General features: G+C 42.2%; 2 protein-coding genes across 3 annotated transcripts in view; one reads left to right on the top strand and one right to left on the bottom strand.

The window, feature by feature from the left end:
* Positions 1-15,000, bottom strand: part of LOC138971000 (myelin regulatory factor-like) — a 333,475-nt gene that overhangs the window by 144,688 nt on the left and 173,787 nt on the right. The gene's annotated exons all lie outside the window — the stretch shown is intronic.
* LOC138970998 (uncharacterized) overlaps positions 1-15,000 on the top strand; it is a 34,444-nt gene that overhangs the window by 2,869 nt on the left and 16,575 nt on the right. Inside the window, exons 2-3 of the mRNA XM_070343594.1 lie at positions 10,150-10,282; positions 11,871-11,992. Of these exons, the coding sequence (XP_070199695.1) occupies positions 10,150-10,282; positions 11,871-11,992 (255 nt within the window). The remainder of the gene's footprint in view (positions 1-10,149; positions 10,283-11,870; positions 11,993-15,000) is intronic.

Raw genomic sequence — 15,000 nt, 5'->3', positions numbered from 1 at the left:
GAAAAATGTGTAAAGCAGTTCTTAGTGTATGATGTCATTGCTAGGTTTAGTTATTTGACCTTGACCCTGAAGGTCAAGGTCATGTAAAGGTCAAGGTCAAGCATGTGAGTCGTATGGGCTTTGCCCTTCTTGTTATGAATGAGTTTTTTTAATTAAAACAATCACGAGAACTCTCTCGCTTAGCCTAATGGCTGTTCGATGGGTTTCGCAAGTAGAAATGTGCTTTATTTCACCAAATCAGCTCGTATTTGACATCGGTTTGGTATATATATATATATATATATTCTAATCCTACCGCGAACTGGATAGCAGACGCGGCACGTCTAATGTGTAAACATGAGGGCTAAGGGGGCACTGATACCATAGGGGGAACTGGGGGGGTTGGGGGTGAGATCCCTGGCCTCAGTGGAGGGGACACCATAGTATGACGGCATAATTGCGACACAAGTAAAAATTACATATATCACTTCCACATTGATAATTTACTAATTACCAATGACATGTATAAATATCAATGCGGAATTACCTATATAAACGCACAACTATGACTATTTCTAACGTTTGAGGCTGTTATGCAGTCAGGAAAATTATCCAAAAGGAATATTTACTTCTATAACTGCAGCAGAAAGTATCTAATTCAACCCACACAAGTGTTGTTGTTTTTTCAAACATGTAGGTCTACTTCTTGTGGGCGTCAGGTTTGCCTGACTACAGAGAATGCACCAGGGTGTATTTGCCGGTGGTTTTCTCGGATCTTGCTCCTTGTAAAAACCATTTTTCTGCATGATCTAAAAAACAAACAGAAACGGCTACAGGAAATGCACATACATTTATATTATCACAGATATTTGTAACTTCTGGAGATTTTAGTAAATGTATAATATGTGGATATTACTAAGACTCACAGGTATATTACAATTGCTTGTCTTAACATGTGCTTGTATAAGACATCATGCAATGAAATGAGTAATTTTACTTTTGGTGCTACTATGCTGCCATACATCACTTTGGAGAGTTTCCTCTTTAGTCGGCTGGCCGGCAAAGTTACCAGCGGCAGAGTCCGCGGCTGCCCCCTCACCCTTTCCCCGGTGAGTAGACATGGAGGGGCAACCGTTAATAGCCACCCCACCCCCTCCCCAAACCCGGGCAGAGACACAGAGTGCAAAACGACGCTTCCAGGCAACATCTGCTGCCACTCCACCCCCCCCCACTCCACCCGGGTACCATGTGTTATCAACAGTTTTCTATTATTTCAACGAGTGAGAGATGACTTGCCAACAGGCCAAAAAGAAACTATGAGAGAGAGAGAACTTTATTTTACAAGGAAACAGATTTAAGGGTAAGCGAGAGAATTCTCGTGATTGTTTTAATTAAAAAACTCATTCATAAAAACTAGAGACTAGGTTTCTGGTCAAAACGAATGATTAATCTGCTGTATCATTCGCTTGTCGGAAAGACAATCGGCCTACGCGCATCTCTCAAATATGACCTTCTCTTGTCTACTGTCTCGGAAGATTTATTCTACTCCCAAATAGCACTTCTTTGCACCTCTTATGACTCCTTCGTCCTCTAGAATCCCGTACCCACACCAAATACGAGCTGATTTGGTGAAATAAAGCACATTTCTACTTGCAAAACCCATCGAACAGCCATTTCCGGTGCTCGATCGCGAACATTTTCAGCTTTGAAGGCTATTTACGGGCAAATATCAATCGCTCCCTGACTTTTTATGCATCGAGAAACAAATTTAGTCATCGCTGAATCAGTAGCTTACCTTAAATTTCGACATAAATCAAACAATACCTAGAAAACAGACAAAACTTGCCTTCACACGTGTCATGAGCGGCCTTCGGCTTCTGTTCGGCCTTTGACAGGTTATCCCCCGTGGATGCAGTCACCATTGCTTTTTAGTCCGTGATCTGAACGAAAAAGTGTTATCAAAAAGAATCCTCTTTAATTCTGTTGTTTTTAGCAAGTTTAACATTCCATGTGTTAGGTTTGGGTATTTCTAGTTATTGTAATGGCAGCCATCATGTGCAATTCTGTCATTGAATGATGTCATGTTAGTGCCTGATACTGTCTTAAAAATGGGGATATAGTTTTTAAAACTGGAAGAACTCTGTTATTTTTGCGACTACAATTTCTGTTAAAAGTTATTTTTGCTCACAGAATACCCGCAAATACATGTACACACAAAGAAATCAACGTAATGTTACCTAAATCTTACAAATGACGTCACAGGCTTGACGTCAATACAAATCAAGGGATACGTTCCAAAGCTGGAGAAACGTTTGTCATACAATCGTGCTTAATCATCAAATACGTTAGTTTTTCATACTCACGTATACTTTGTTGTATGCTGATTTCAAAAAGGCAAAGACATTGCCTACATCTTACAACATTGGATACTGACACTCTTTATAGCTTTCATAAACTTGGTCAAAAAATGCATGCAACAGATTTCGCACCCAAATTAAAGCAATATTTCCCGTGTCATTTCATCCAAACTTTATATGCCAGTAAAGGCCGTTCACTTGACCATCTGGATCACCTTTCTGAATAAAGATTTCGTTTACAGGTATCACTTGACCGCCGCTCAATTAAGGGTACCCTCAAAATCGACTGGACAAAAACGGAAGGGCCCGATTAAAAGTCAAACAAAAATCAGAATAGACAAACCTTTGAAACGTTTACATACGAGAAGAAAGCTAAATCAATTATCTACCCATAAAAGGTTGTTTTGTTTAGCTAGCTTGCGTAATACGTGTGCTATGCTATACCCACTGATGCAGGTGTCGATCGCACGAGCGGTCGAAGACGGGAGTCATTATATTTTTTAGAGATATTGTGACGAAAAGCGCTCTATTTAAGCAACAACTTCGTTGATTGCTTTGAAACTTTTAGAATTTGTTACCAACATTCTAGAAGTACTTCGAGCAAAAGTAGGGATCGTTACACGTATTTGTTCAGATTTGACGCAATGTTTTGAAACTCGTCATTGGATTGCTGACTTACGTCCAAAACAATCATGACTTCACATGTTTTTAAACAAATGATTGATACAAACAATGGACAAGTTGTAGATGCGAATAAGAACATTTGCTAGGCATGTAACGACGCTTGATACTTTTGGGATGATGATGGTGCCACGGCGATGTCCAGCCAAGCGTGACCGTAGCATGTTTTGAGAGGCACGCAGCGGTAATATAACTGGTCTCAGTGCGAAACAGCGTGAACCTTTATTTTTTCTCTCACGTGTTAGCATGACTAGCAAATTTACGCCAGTGGTTACACGCAACATTATCTGTATCAATCATTTATCTGTAGACATGCAAAGTCATGATTTTGTTGGATACAGAGGAACAATCCAATGTTGAGTTTAAAACCTTTTTTCATAACATTGCGTCACATCTGAACAAATACGTGCAACGATCCCAAATTTTGCTCGAAGTACGTCTCTATAGTATGTTAGTTAAATATTCCAAAAGTTTCAAAGCAATCCGCTAAGTCATTGTTAAAACACAGCGCTTTTTGTCACAATACCCTTAAAAATGACGAGAAAAAATCCCCACCGTTTTGGCCGCTCTTGCGATCGACACCTCCATCATTAAGAATAGCATAGCACACACAATACGCAAGCTAGTTTAAACAAAACAACCATTTCCGGGTAGATAATTGATTTTGCTTTCTTCTCGTTAGTACAAGTGGCAATTAAAGGTTTGCCTTTTGTGATTTTTGTTCGATTTTTATACAGATAGTCAAATAAACGAACGACCTTTCCTGGCATATACAGTTTGGATGAAATGACACGGGAAATATTGCTTTAATTTGGGTGCAAAATCTGTTGCAATACATTTTTGGCCAAGTTTATTACGTGTATGTCCGTTTTTACCCCACCATTCAGGCAGCATACGCGATTACGTGGGAAGCGTGCTGGATATTTCCGTGTTTCTATAACCCACCGAACTCTGACATGGATTACAGGATCTTTTCCGTGCGCATTTTGTCTTGTGCTTGCGTGTACATACGAAGGGGGATAAGGCACTAGCAGGTCTGCACATTAGTTGACCTGGGAGATCGGAAAAATATCCACCCTTAACCCATCAGGCGGCCGCGGCCGGGATTCGAACTCAGGACCTTTCGATTAGGAGGCCGATGTTTTACCACTACACTACTGCGCCCGTCCAACTTTGTTTCGAAATGCATAATATGTTGTATAAGGATTGTCTTTTTCCCGTATTTAAATTTTAAAGCCAAAAAACGTGGCGACGGAGCCCCGGAAATGGCTGCTCGATGGGTTTCAAATGTAGAAATATGCTTGTTTTCACCAAAACAGCTCGTATACAGCTTTAAACAAGGACTATTTAAATAGGGACAATGGAGTCCTATTTGATGCAAAAGAGTGGTATCGTGGGGGTTCGAATTATTCGTTAGAGCGTGCAATTCTGAGTCAAAATTAAGTAGAAGTGCAATGCCTTTGGGATAGTCGTCAACCATCCAAGGCACTGCATACCCCAATCAAAGGTTAAATCGGTCATCTCTCTCACACACACACACACACACACACACACACACACACACACACACACACACACACACACACACACACACACACACACACACACACACACACATACATACACACACGCACGCGTACACGTACACACACACACACTTTTGTTTTTACTAGATTCTTAAAGATAGCTTAAATAAAGGACATAACTATGACGGCTTACTAGTGCCAAAACCTAGGGTTACCATTTTCACGTGAAAATTAGTAATTTACAGTGTTAATTACTAATTTTTATTTTTACCTCGTTTTCGGTCACAGTATCAATCAATCAATCAATCAATATGAGGCTTATATCGCGCGTATTCCGTGGGTACAGTTCTAAGCGCAGGGATTTATTTATTTTTTATTTTTTTATTTTTATGCAATTTATATCGCGCACATATTCAAGGCGCAGGGATTTATTTATGCCGTGTGAGATGGAATTTTTTTTACACAATACATCACGCATTCACATCGGCCAGCAGATCGCAGCCATTTCGGCGCATATCCTACTTTTCACGGCGCATATCCTACTTTTCACGGCCTATTATTCCAAGTCACAGGGGTATTTGGTGGACATTTTTATCTATGTCTATACAATTTTGCCAGGAAAGACCCTTTTGTCAATCGTGGGATCTTTAACGTGCACACCCCAATGTAGTGTACACGAAGGGACCTCGGTTTTTCGTCTCATCCGAAAGACTAGCACTTGAACCCACCACCTAGGTTAGGAAAGGGGAGAGAAAATTGCTAACGCCCTGACCCAGGGTCGAACTCGCAACCTCTCGCTTCCGAGGCAAGTGCGTTTACCACTCGGCCACCCAGACTTTAAGAGTCCGCTACAACCGAAGAAAAATTTCCATTTTTATGTAATATTTTAATGGACAATAAAGTGCTGTTATTGTTATTGTTATTGTTATTGTTACAACGTCCGTCAAACATCACTCTCACACAATTTCTGAAATATCTTTTAATAAAAGGCCTTATCGAGCAAGTTATCCGACGTGAAGATGCATGTCACAGTTTTCTGCAATAGCGCTTTCCTTAAACGTTGTTTTGGGTATCTTAGAAAAGAATAATCGACCCCGAAAACTTTCGAATCGAAGCTGTTTTTAGCAGATGGATTTTTGATCGGCTGTGGTCTCACACTTTCACATATATCTTTCAATATAATTCCTTATTCGACAAGTTGTCGGGCAGACAGCTGTACCTCATATTTATTTACACTACTACACTCATACATTTGCTTTGTAGTGTATTAGTGAAGGACAATCGATCCGAAAATGTTCGAATCGAGAGAGGAAAAATGGCGTCTGGCCGGCCGTGTGCTGAAGGTCCGACCACTAGCAGACGGCTCTGTTCGCGGTCTAGATTCATACACTTTCACAAATATCTGTCGATAGAATTCGTTATTCAACAAGTTATCAGACAGCCAGCTGTATGTCACGGTTATCTACACATGCGGTCAGCTCTTATTGCTAAATTGCATCGGATTAAAGAACTACGGACCAGAAAAGTATCGAATCGAAGGATGTTTCGCTCTGGCCGGTGTAACAGTCGCGTATGCGCATTGAACCTCCACAGTCAAGAGGCACATGAAAATTAGTAATTAACGCTTGAAAATTACTAATTTTTAGTTTTGGCGCTAGTAAGCCGTCAGGAGGCGAGCCAAAACTGAAAATTAGACATTAACACTTGAAAATGAGTAATTAACACGTGAAAATTAGTAACTTTCACGTGTTAATTACTAATTTTTAGTTTTGGCGCTAGTAAGCCGTCATACATAACAACAGCTTTAGAGCAGATTTGGCACGGAAATTAAGTTTTGTGTCAAGGCCCTTGATCAAAATCTTCAGAAAAAAATGTTCTCTGTCCTTAAAAGTGATATTAGTATAAATTATTGGTCAAAATGGAAGTTTGTTGTGACTTTTTGGGATAACGCATGTAGTTTTGGGGACCGATCCATCTTCCAGAAAAATAAAAAGAGAACTTTGCAGAATGTTGTGTTTTATTCTAACAAGGTCCCTGGATGCAACAACAGAGCAAAGTTTTCAAACTTTTGAATAGATTTGATTTTTTGGTAGATATTATAAGCACAAAATAAATTTCAGGAAAAAGGCAAGTTTTTGTACTCTGACAGAATTTCTGACAATCATTCCTGGGTCATTCTTAAAATGTCTCTCCTTTACTGCACAAAGACACTATTTCTGGTGAAAACACAACAGAGAGCAAGAAGATTTGACAGTTAGTCTAGACAATTGAATATGTCCCAATGACAGCACTGATGCTTGAAAAAATGATTCTGAGAAAACAGCGTCAACATTTTTCAAAATGGTGTCGAATGTTTACAACATATTATGTAAAATAATCATGTTATTGCAAGAAAGAGGTTGACAACGACAAAATGACATTCCACAACGATTATAATATGGTGTTCAAATTACCGAATAATGCGGAGAACTCCAAACACGTTTTTGAACCAAACTCTGTGGCCTTAAATAGCAAAGGAATTTATTTTTAATTATTAGTGAGTATTTCTACGCACATACCCTCCCAGAGGGGAGGCTCATGGCGTTTACAATATGCCATGTGAGATGGAATTTTTTACACAATATATCACGCATTCACATCGGCCAGTAAATCTCAAGCGTGTTAGGCGAGTATATACTTTTCACGGCCTATTATTCCAAGTCACACGGGTATTTGGTGGACATTTTTATTTATGCCTATACAATTTTGCCAGGAAAGACCCTTTTGTCAATCGTGTGATCTTTAACGTGCACACCCCAATGTAGTGTACACGAAGGGACCTCGGTTTTTCGTCTCATCCGAAAGACTAGCAGGAAAGGGGGGAGAAAATTGCGGCCTGACCCAGGCCTGAACACGCAACCTCTCGCTTCCGAGCGCAAGTGCGTTACCACTCGGCCACCCAGTCCCAGGAATCAGAAGACACTAAAGCTCATGCAACAAGTTGACCTTAATTACATAAATAGAAATACTTGTTCTTTCTAACCACTTCTAAACTTTTGTTGTTGTTGTGAAAACAAGTTTTTATTAAAATTCCAAACTTTGGGCTTTTTTTTCAAACCAAGCGGTTGCTTTAAAGACGTGTCGATTCTGTGGAAACGCTTTGTTCAGACTTTCAAAAATCTTCATACTTTTAGTCACAATTGATGTATGAACGTGTGACAGTACAAGATTCTTTGATCAGTGTTTTGTAGGGGCTTCAATAAAACTGAAAAAGAACGGAACATATAGATTTTCTTTTTTTCATTACATGCCGCAAGCATTACGTCATTTGCACAATGACGTCATAGCATTGACTTTATTTTTTGCAATAAGTCAACACTTCAAACATATGCCGTTAGATTTGCTTCAGACTTTAAAACCCAGTACTCTCACTGTAGCTCAGTATAGAGATCCCTCAATGCTGAGCGTTAACCTTCACAGCGAGTATACATTAATTGAACCAGAACGGAGAGATCTGACTAATTACTGCACGACCACGTGCGACTCAAACAAAAGCATTTGCATGTACATTTTTTGTTGTTCTAGCATTTCCACAATATTTTGGTATGTTGTATTGCGTTTTAAGCCTAGAAAAAGAAGGGAGTTATGGTGCATTTTCGAAACAAGCGAGTGAAAGTGAAAACCACAGGATTTCGTGCTTTTCACTTTCGTGACTCGCTCGCTTCGAAAATGCATCATAACTCCCTTATTTTATAATTTCTATGGCTCAAAACTTGGCATAACGTAAATAAATACAGTGAAGATACTAAAACAACAACAACAACATTACATGCACATACTTTAGTTTCTATGGAACGCCAAATAAGCCATCGACACGCGGAATTCCGCCCGGAATTCCGCGGGGACTTTCGAGCTATACTCGTGGGTGTGAACAGTCAGGTGTTGTGGATTTCGCAAAATCTGCTGAATGTGTGTGTGATACCGCCCAGTTCTGCAGAGTGTTTGTGTTATCGCCTGGACTGGGTGGCCGAGTGGAAACGCACTTGCGCTCGGAATCGAGAGGTTGCGTGTTCGACCCTGGGTCGGGCCGCTATTTTCTCCCCCCTTTCCTAACCTAGATGGTGGGTTCAAGTGCTAGTCTTTCGGATGAGACGAAAAACCGAGGTCCCTTCGTGTACACTATATTGGGGTGTGCACGTTAAAGATCCCACGATTGGCAAAAGGGTCTTTCCTGGCAAAATTGTATAGGCATAGATAAAAATGTCCATCAAATACCCGTGTGACTTGGAATAAAGGCCGCGAAAGGTGAACATTCGCCTAACAGGCTTGAGGTTTGCTGGTCGATGTGAATGCGTGATATATTGTGTAAAAAATTCCATCTCACACGGCATAAAGCGCTTTGAACTTCGGATGAGGCACTATATAAATAAAGAGAATAATAATAAAAGTTCCTCTGCAGAGTGTTTGTGTTATCGCCTCAGTTGCTCTGCAGAGTGTGTTTATTATACCGCCTTACTCTGCAGTCTGCAGAGTGCTTGTGTTAGACCGTCTCAGTCTCAGTCTCTCTGTTGAGTGTGTGTGTCATACCACTTTGTTATGTTGAGTGTTTGTGTTATACCGCCTCGGTCTCTCTGTTGAATGTGTGTGTGTCATACCGCCTTGTTCTGTTGATCGAGTGTTTGTGTTATACCGTCTCAGTCTCTCTGTTGAGTGTTTGTGTCACAACGCCTTGTTCTGTTGAGTGTTTGTGTTATAGCGCCTGGTTCTGCTGAATGTTTGTGTTATACAGCCTTGTTCCGCTGAGTGTTTGTGTTAAACCGCCTTGTTCTGTTGAGTGTTTGTGTTAAACCGCCTCAGTCTCTCAACAGAGTGTGTGTGTCATACCGCCTTGTTCTGTTGAGTGTTTGTGTTAGACCGCCTCAGTCTCTCTACAGAGTGTGTCATACCGACTTGTTCTGTTGAGTGTTTGTGTTAGACCGACTCTTCTTCTTCTTCTTCTTGGCGTTCGCAGAGGTTACACAATCAGTCCAGCACTGGTGATAAATGTTGTCGTTTTCTCCAACTCCTGTCGACTGCCGTATAGTTTGGTCTGCAAGGGAGTTGGTGACGGCCACACTTCTTTTCGTTCCTCATCTAGTAAGAGACCGCCTCAGTCTCTTTACAGAGTGTGTGTGTCATACCGCCTAATTGTTCTGTGGAGTGTTTGTGTTATACCATCTTGTTCTGGTGAGTGTTTGTGTTAGACCGCCTCAGTCTCTTTACAGAGTGTGTGTGTCATACCGCCTAATTGTTCTGTTGAGTGTTTGTGTTAGACCGCCTCAGTCTCTTTACAGAGTGTGTGTGTGTGTGTGTGTGTGTGTGTGTGTGTGTGTGTGTGTGTGTGTGTGTGTGTGTGTGTGTGTGTGTATAACACATGCAGTCACCATTGATTTTGTTTCTATGTGTGTCAAATGTCATAAATTGGCCCAAAATGCAATCAAGTGTGTGTGTGTGTGTGTGTGTGTGTGTGTGTGTGTGTGTGTGTGTGTGTGCAGTCACAATTGTTCTTCTGTCCCTATGTGTGTCAAATGTCATATAATTAGGCCCGACAATGCAATCAAGTGTGTGAGTGCGTGTATCACGTGCAGCCAGGACGCTGGGGGACGCGTGCGAATCGAAACAGAGGGCGTGCGCCAATGTCGTGGCGGAAGAGGCCACGGTTCTTGGGCCGATCATGCAGTCCTTGCCTATCGACACGGCCATGTTCACACAGCAATGCAGGTAAGTGTCGGGTCGTGTCGTGTTGTGTCGTGTCGTGCCGTGCCGTGCCATGTCGTGTTGTGTCGTGTCGTGTCATGTGGTGTCGTGCTGTGTACGTCATGTCGTGTTGTGCTGTGTCATGTCGTGTCGTGTTGTGCTGTGTTATGTCGTGTCGTGTCGTGTCGTGTCGTGTCGTGTCGTGTTGTGTCGTGTCGTGTCGTGCTGTGTTGTGTCGTGTTTTCCGTGCCGTGCTGTGGCGTACCGTGTCGTGTCGTGTCGTGTCGTGGCGTGGCGTTGCGAGTCATGTCGTGTCGTGACGTGTTGTGGTGTGGCGTGTCATGGCGTGTCGTGTCGCTTTGTGGCGTGTTGTGTCCTGGCGTGTCGTGTCGTGTCTTGGCGTTGCGTGGCGTGTAGTGTCGTGTCGTGGCGTGGCGTGGCGTGTCCTGGCATGGCGTGTCGTGTCGTGCCATGTCGTGTTGTGTCGTGTCGTCTCGTGTGTTGTGTCTGTTGTGTTGTGTTACGTCGTGTCGTGTTGTGTTATGTCGGGTTGTGTCGTCGAGTGTTGGACCGATAATGCAGTCTATACCTACTGTTATGGCCATGGTGTACGTCACACAGAAATGCAGGTCAGTGTTGTGTCGGGTCGTGTCGTGCCGTGTCGTGTCGTGTTGTGTCGGGTCGTGACGTCGAGTGTTAAATCGATGATGAGTCCAAGCTATCTAACCTATTGTCACGGCTACGCTCACACAGAAATGTAGGTCAGTTTCGTGTTGTATCGTATCGAGTCGTGATATTTTGTGTTGTGTGTCATGTTTTGTCGTGTACTGTCGTGTCGTGAAATGTGCAACGGGTCATGTGGTCCATACCTGTCGACCCGACAACACTCACACAGAAATGCAAGTCAGTGTCATGTTATGTTTTGTCGTGTCGTGTCGTGTCGTGTCGTGTTGGGTTGTGCGTGTTGTGTTGTGTTGTGTTGTGTTGTGTTGTGTTGTGTTGTGTTTTGTTGTGTTGTGTTACGTTGCGTTGTGTTGTGTTGTGTTTCGGTGTTGTGTTGTTGTGTTGTGTTGTGTTGTTTGTGTCGCGTCGTCCAGTGTCATCGAGTGTCGTCTATTATCGTCTAGTGTAGGATTGCAGGTTTACTCCACAGCTATCGACACGGCTATCCTCACACAGAAATGCAGCTCATTGTTGTGTTAATGTTTTGGTGTTTTGTGAGGTAAACACACTTTGACATTTGACGACATTTTAGAAACTAAACACTTTTAAATGCGCCATAATTATTTGCTATGATTATTTCGCAAGGTTAAGACCGTTCTAGCATCTATGTGGACGCACTAATTTTTTCATACGTGGGCCTTGAATGCTTTGAAAGTTCCGGTTTTCTGATGTTTTTTGGGGGGAAATGGGGGAATGGGGTTGGGGTCGGGTGGAAGGGAGGGTTTGGGTGATGGAGGATAGGAGAGCGGGGCATTGAGGCGGGGTACACAGTATCTTGGATTTTCAAATATCGACAGTTATTCCTTTCTTGTTATTATTTTGCTTGATATTTATGTGTTTGTATTTAATCACTTCTGTTTGTTTGTTTGGTCTTTGTGTTTGTGTTTAGCTCATTCGAGGGACGGGTCAAGGGTTGCGTGGACGAGATGAGGAGTCAGTGTCCAGGTGTCCGGGGCGTGGACACTAAGATACAGCAGTTACAAACCAACTTTAACTCCATGTGTAGTCCAGGTATTGACCGTGTGTGTGTGTGTGTGTGTGTGTGTGTGTGTGTGTGTGTGTGTGTGTGGTGTGTGTATGTGTGTGTGTGTGTGTGAGAGAGAGAGAGAGAGTGTGTGTGTTTGTGTGTGTGTATGTGTTTGTGTGTGTGTTTGTGTGTTTGTACATGTGTGTGTGTGCGTGTGTGTGCGTGTGTGTGTTCAGTCGGATGTGTGCTTGCTTGCGTGCGTGCGTGCGTGCTTGCGTGCGAGCGGTGTGTGCGTGTGAGCGTGCGCGCGTGTTTATGCGTGTGTGAAAGTGCATGTATGCGTGAGACTGTGCGAGTTGGAATGAAGACAAAGGGGTAAAAAAATGACACATAGACGGGCGAAGTGGCGCAGTGGTAAGACGTCGGCCTCCTAATCGGAAGGTCGTGAGTTCGAATCCCGGCCGCGGCTGCCTGGTGGGTTAAGGGAGGAGATTTTTCCGATCTCCCAGGTCAACTTATGTGCAGACCTGCTAGTGCCTTATCCCCCTTCGTGTGTACACGCAAGCACAAGACCAAGTGCGCACGGAAAAGATCCTGTAATCCATGTCAGAATTCGGTGGGTTATAGAAACACAAAAATACCAAGCATGCATCCTCCGAAAACGGCGTATGGCGGGGTAACAACGGTCATACACGTAAACCCCCACTCATGCAAAAAACACGAGTGTACGTGGGAGTTTCAGCCCATGAACGCAGAAGAAGAAGAAGCTAACTGTAACGCAGTGTTGACAGAAATAACACTAGTTGCTAACACTGCTAACTGCAATGGTGTGGTGATAGAGACACACACTAGTTGCTAACTCTGCTAACTACAATGGTGTGGTGAGAGAGACACACGCTAGTTGTTAAGACTGCTTACCGTAATGTTTTGTTGACAGTGACAAGTAACAGTCGTTAACACTGCAATGGAGTGTTGACAGAAATAATATCAGTTGCAAACACTGATAACTGAAATACAGTGTTGACAGAAATAATACCAGTTGCTAACACTATACTTATAGTAATGCTGTGTTGACAGAAATAATATATTTTGTTAACATTGCTAACTGTAATGTTGTGTTTACAGAGACAAACACCAGGGCCCGGTAATATGAACAGCGTATTTTGGACGGTCGAGCAACCACAGTCGACTGACTGTCAAGTCAGTTGACTGCAGTCTGCTGACCGGCCGTGTTTTGACGGGTAATATGTGCAGCGCGGTAGCACTGACAGTCGGCTGACTAGACAGTCAGCCGCTCAGTGGTATTTTTAGAACATTACAACTTCCGATGTAAACATCGGTCCTGTTTTGGCGGTACCGGTATCTAAATTTCGGCGCCGACCCTAAACTTTTTTTTTCCAAACTCAAATTTTTTTTAGTGTGAGAAAATTTGATCATTAAAAATCTGAAAAATGTAAAAAAAATATTGTTTTTATAAAACGATCCAAATTTACGTTCATCTTATTCTCCATCATTTGCTGATTCCAAAAACATATAAATATGTTATATTTGAATTAAAAACAAGCTCTGAAAATTAAATATATAAAAATTATTATCAAAATTAAATTATCGGAATCAATTTAAAAACACTTTCATCTTATTCCTTGTCGGTTCCTGATTCTAAAAACATATAGATATGATATGTTTGGATTAAAAACACGCTCAGAAAGTTAAAACAAGTAGAGACACTGCGGTCGATCGACCAAAAAAGGTGCCTGTAAGCCCAACCGCAGTCGGGCGACTGTTTTCAGTTGGACCGGCAGTTGTTCGCGCTCATATTACTGACTTTTGCGGTTCAACGTCGACCCACCGTCAGTTTCACGGTCAGCCGACCGATGACTAGCTACATATTACCGGCCCCAGTTGCTAACAGTGTTAACTGAAATGCTGTGTTGGCATAAATAATGCCAGTTGCTACCATTGCTAACTGTAATGGTGTGTTGACATAATTATATATAGACAGGTGCCTGTTGCCAAAACTGCTAACTGTAGTGTTGTGTTGACAGAGACAGGTACCAGTTGCTTTCACTGCTAACTGTAATGTTGTGTTGACAGAGACAAGTACCAGTTGCTTTCACTGCTAACTGTAATGTTGTGTTGACAGAGACAAGTACCAGTTGCTTTCACTGCTAACTGTAATGTTGTGTTGACAGAGACAAGTACCAGTTGCTTTCACTGCTAACTGTAATATTGTGTTGACAGGGACTAGTATCAGTTGCTTTCCCTGCTGACTGTAATATTGTGTTGACAGAGACAAGTGCCAGTTGCTTTCACTGCTAACTGTAATAGTGTGTTGACAGAGAAAAGTACCAGTTGCTTTCACTGCTAACTGTAATGTTGTGTTGACAGAGACAAGTACCAGTTGCTTTCACTGCTAACTGTAATATTGTGTTGACAGGGACTAGTATCAGTTGCTTACATCGCAAACTGTTATGTTGTGTTGACAGGGGCTAAGTACCAGTTGCTTACATCGCTATCTGTTATGTTGTGTTAACCAGGACTAGTGCCAGTTTCTTACATCTCTAACTGTTATGTTGTGTTGACAGAGACATGTACCACTGCAAACTATAATGTTCTGTTTACAGAGACAGGTGCCAGTTGCTTTCACTGCTAACTGTAATATTGTGTTGACAGGGACTAGTACCAGTTGCTTTCACTGCTAACTGTAATATTGTGTTGACAGAGACAAGTACCAGTTGCTTTCACTGCTAACTGTTATGTTGTGTTGACAGAGACAAGTACCAGTTGCTTTCACTTCTAACTGTAATATTGTGTTGACAGAGACAAGTACCAGTTGCTTTCACTGCTAACTGTAATATTGTGTTGACAGGGACTAGTACCAGTTGCTTACATCGCTAACTGTTATGTTGTGTTGACAGAGACACGTACCAGCTGCTAACACTGCTAACTGTAAAATGTTGTGTTGACACGGACTAGTACCAGTTGCTTTCACTGCTAACGGTTATCCGTCGAGATATAACCTTGAACGGTTGAAAACGACGTTAAACACCAA

Source organism: Littorina saxatilis, linkage group LG7, assembly GCF_037325665.1.
Source record: "Littorina saxatilis isolate snail1 linkage group LG7, US_GU_Lsax_2.0, whole genome shotgun sequence".
Classification (NCBI taxonomy): domain Eukaryota; kingdom Metazoa; phylum Mollusca; class Gastropoda; order Littorinimorpha; family Littorinidae; genus Littorina; species Littorina saxatilis.
Note: the sequence above shows the minus strand (reverse complement) of the source record. Positions and strands in the feature narration are given on the sequence as shown.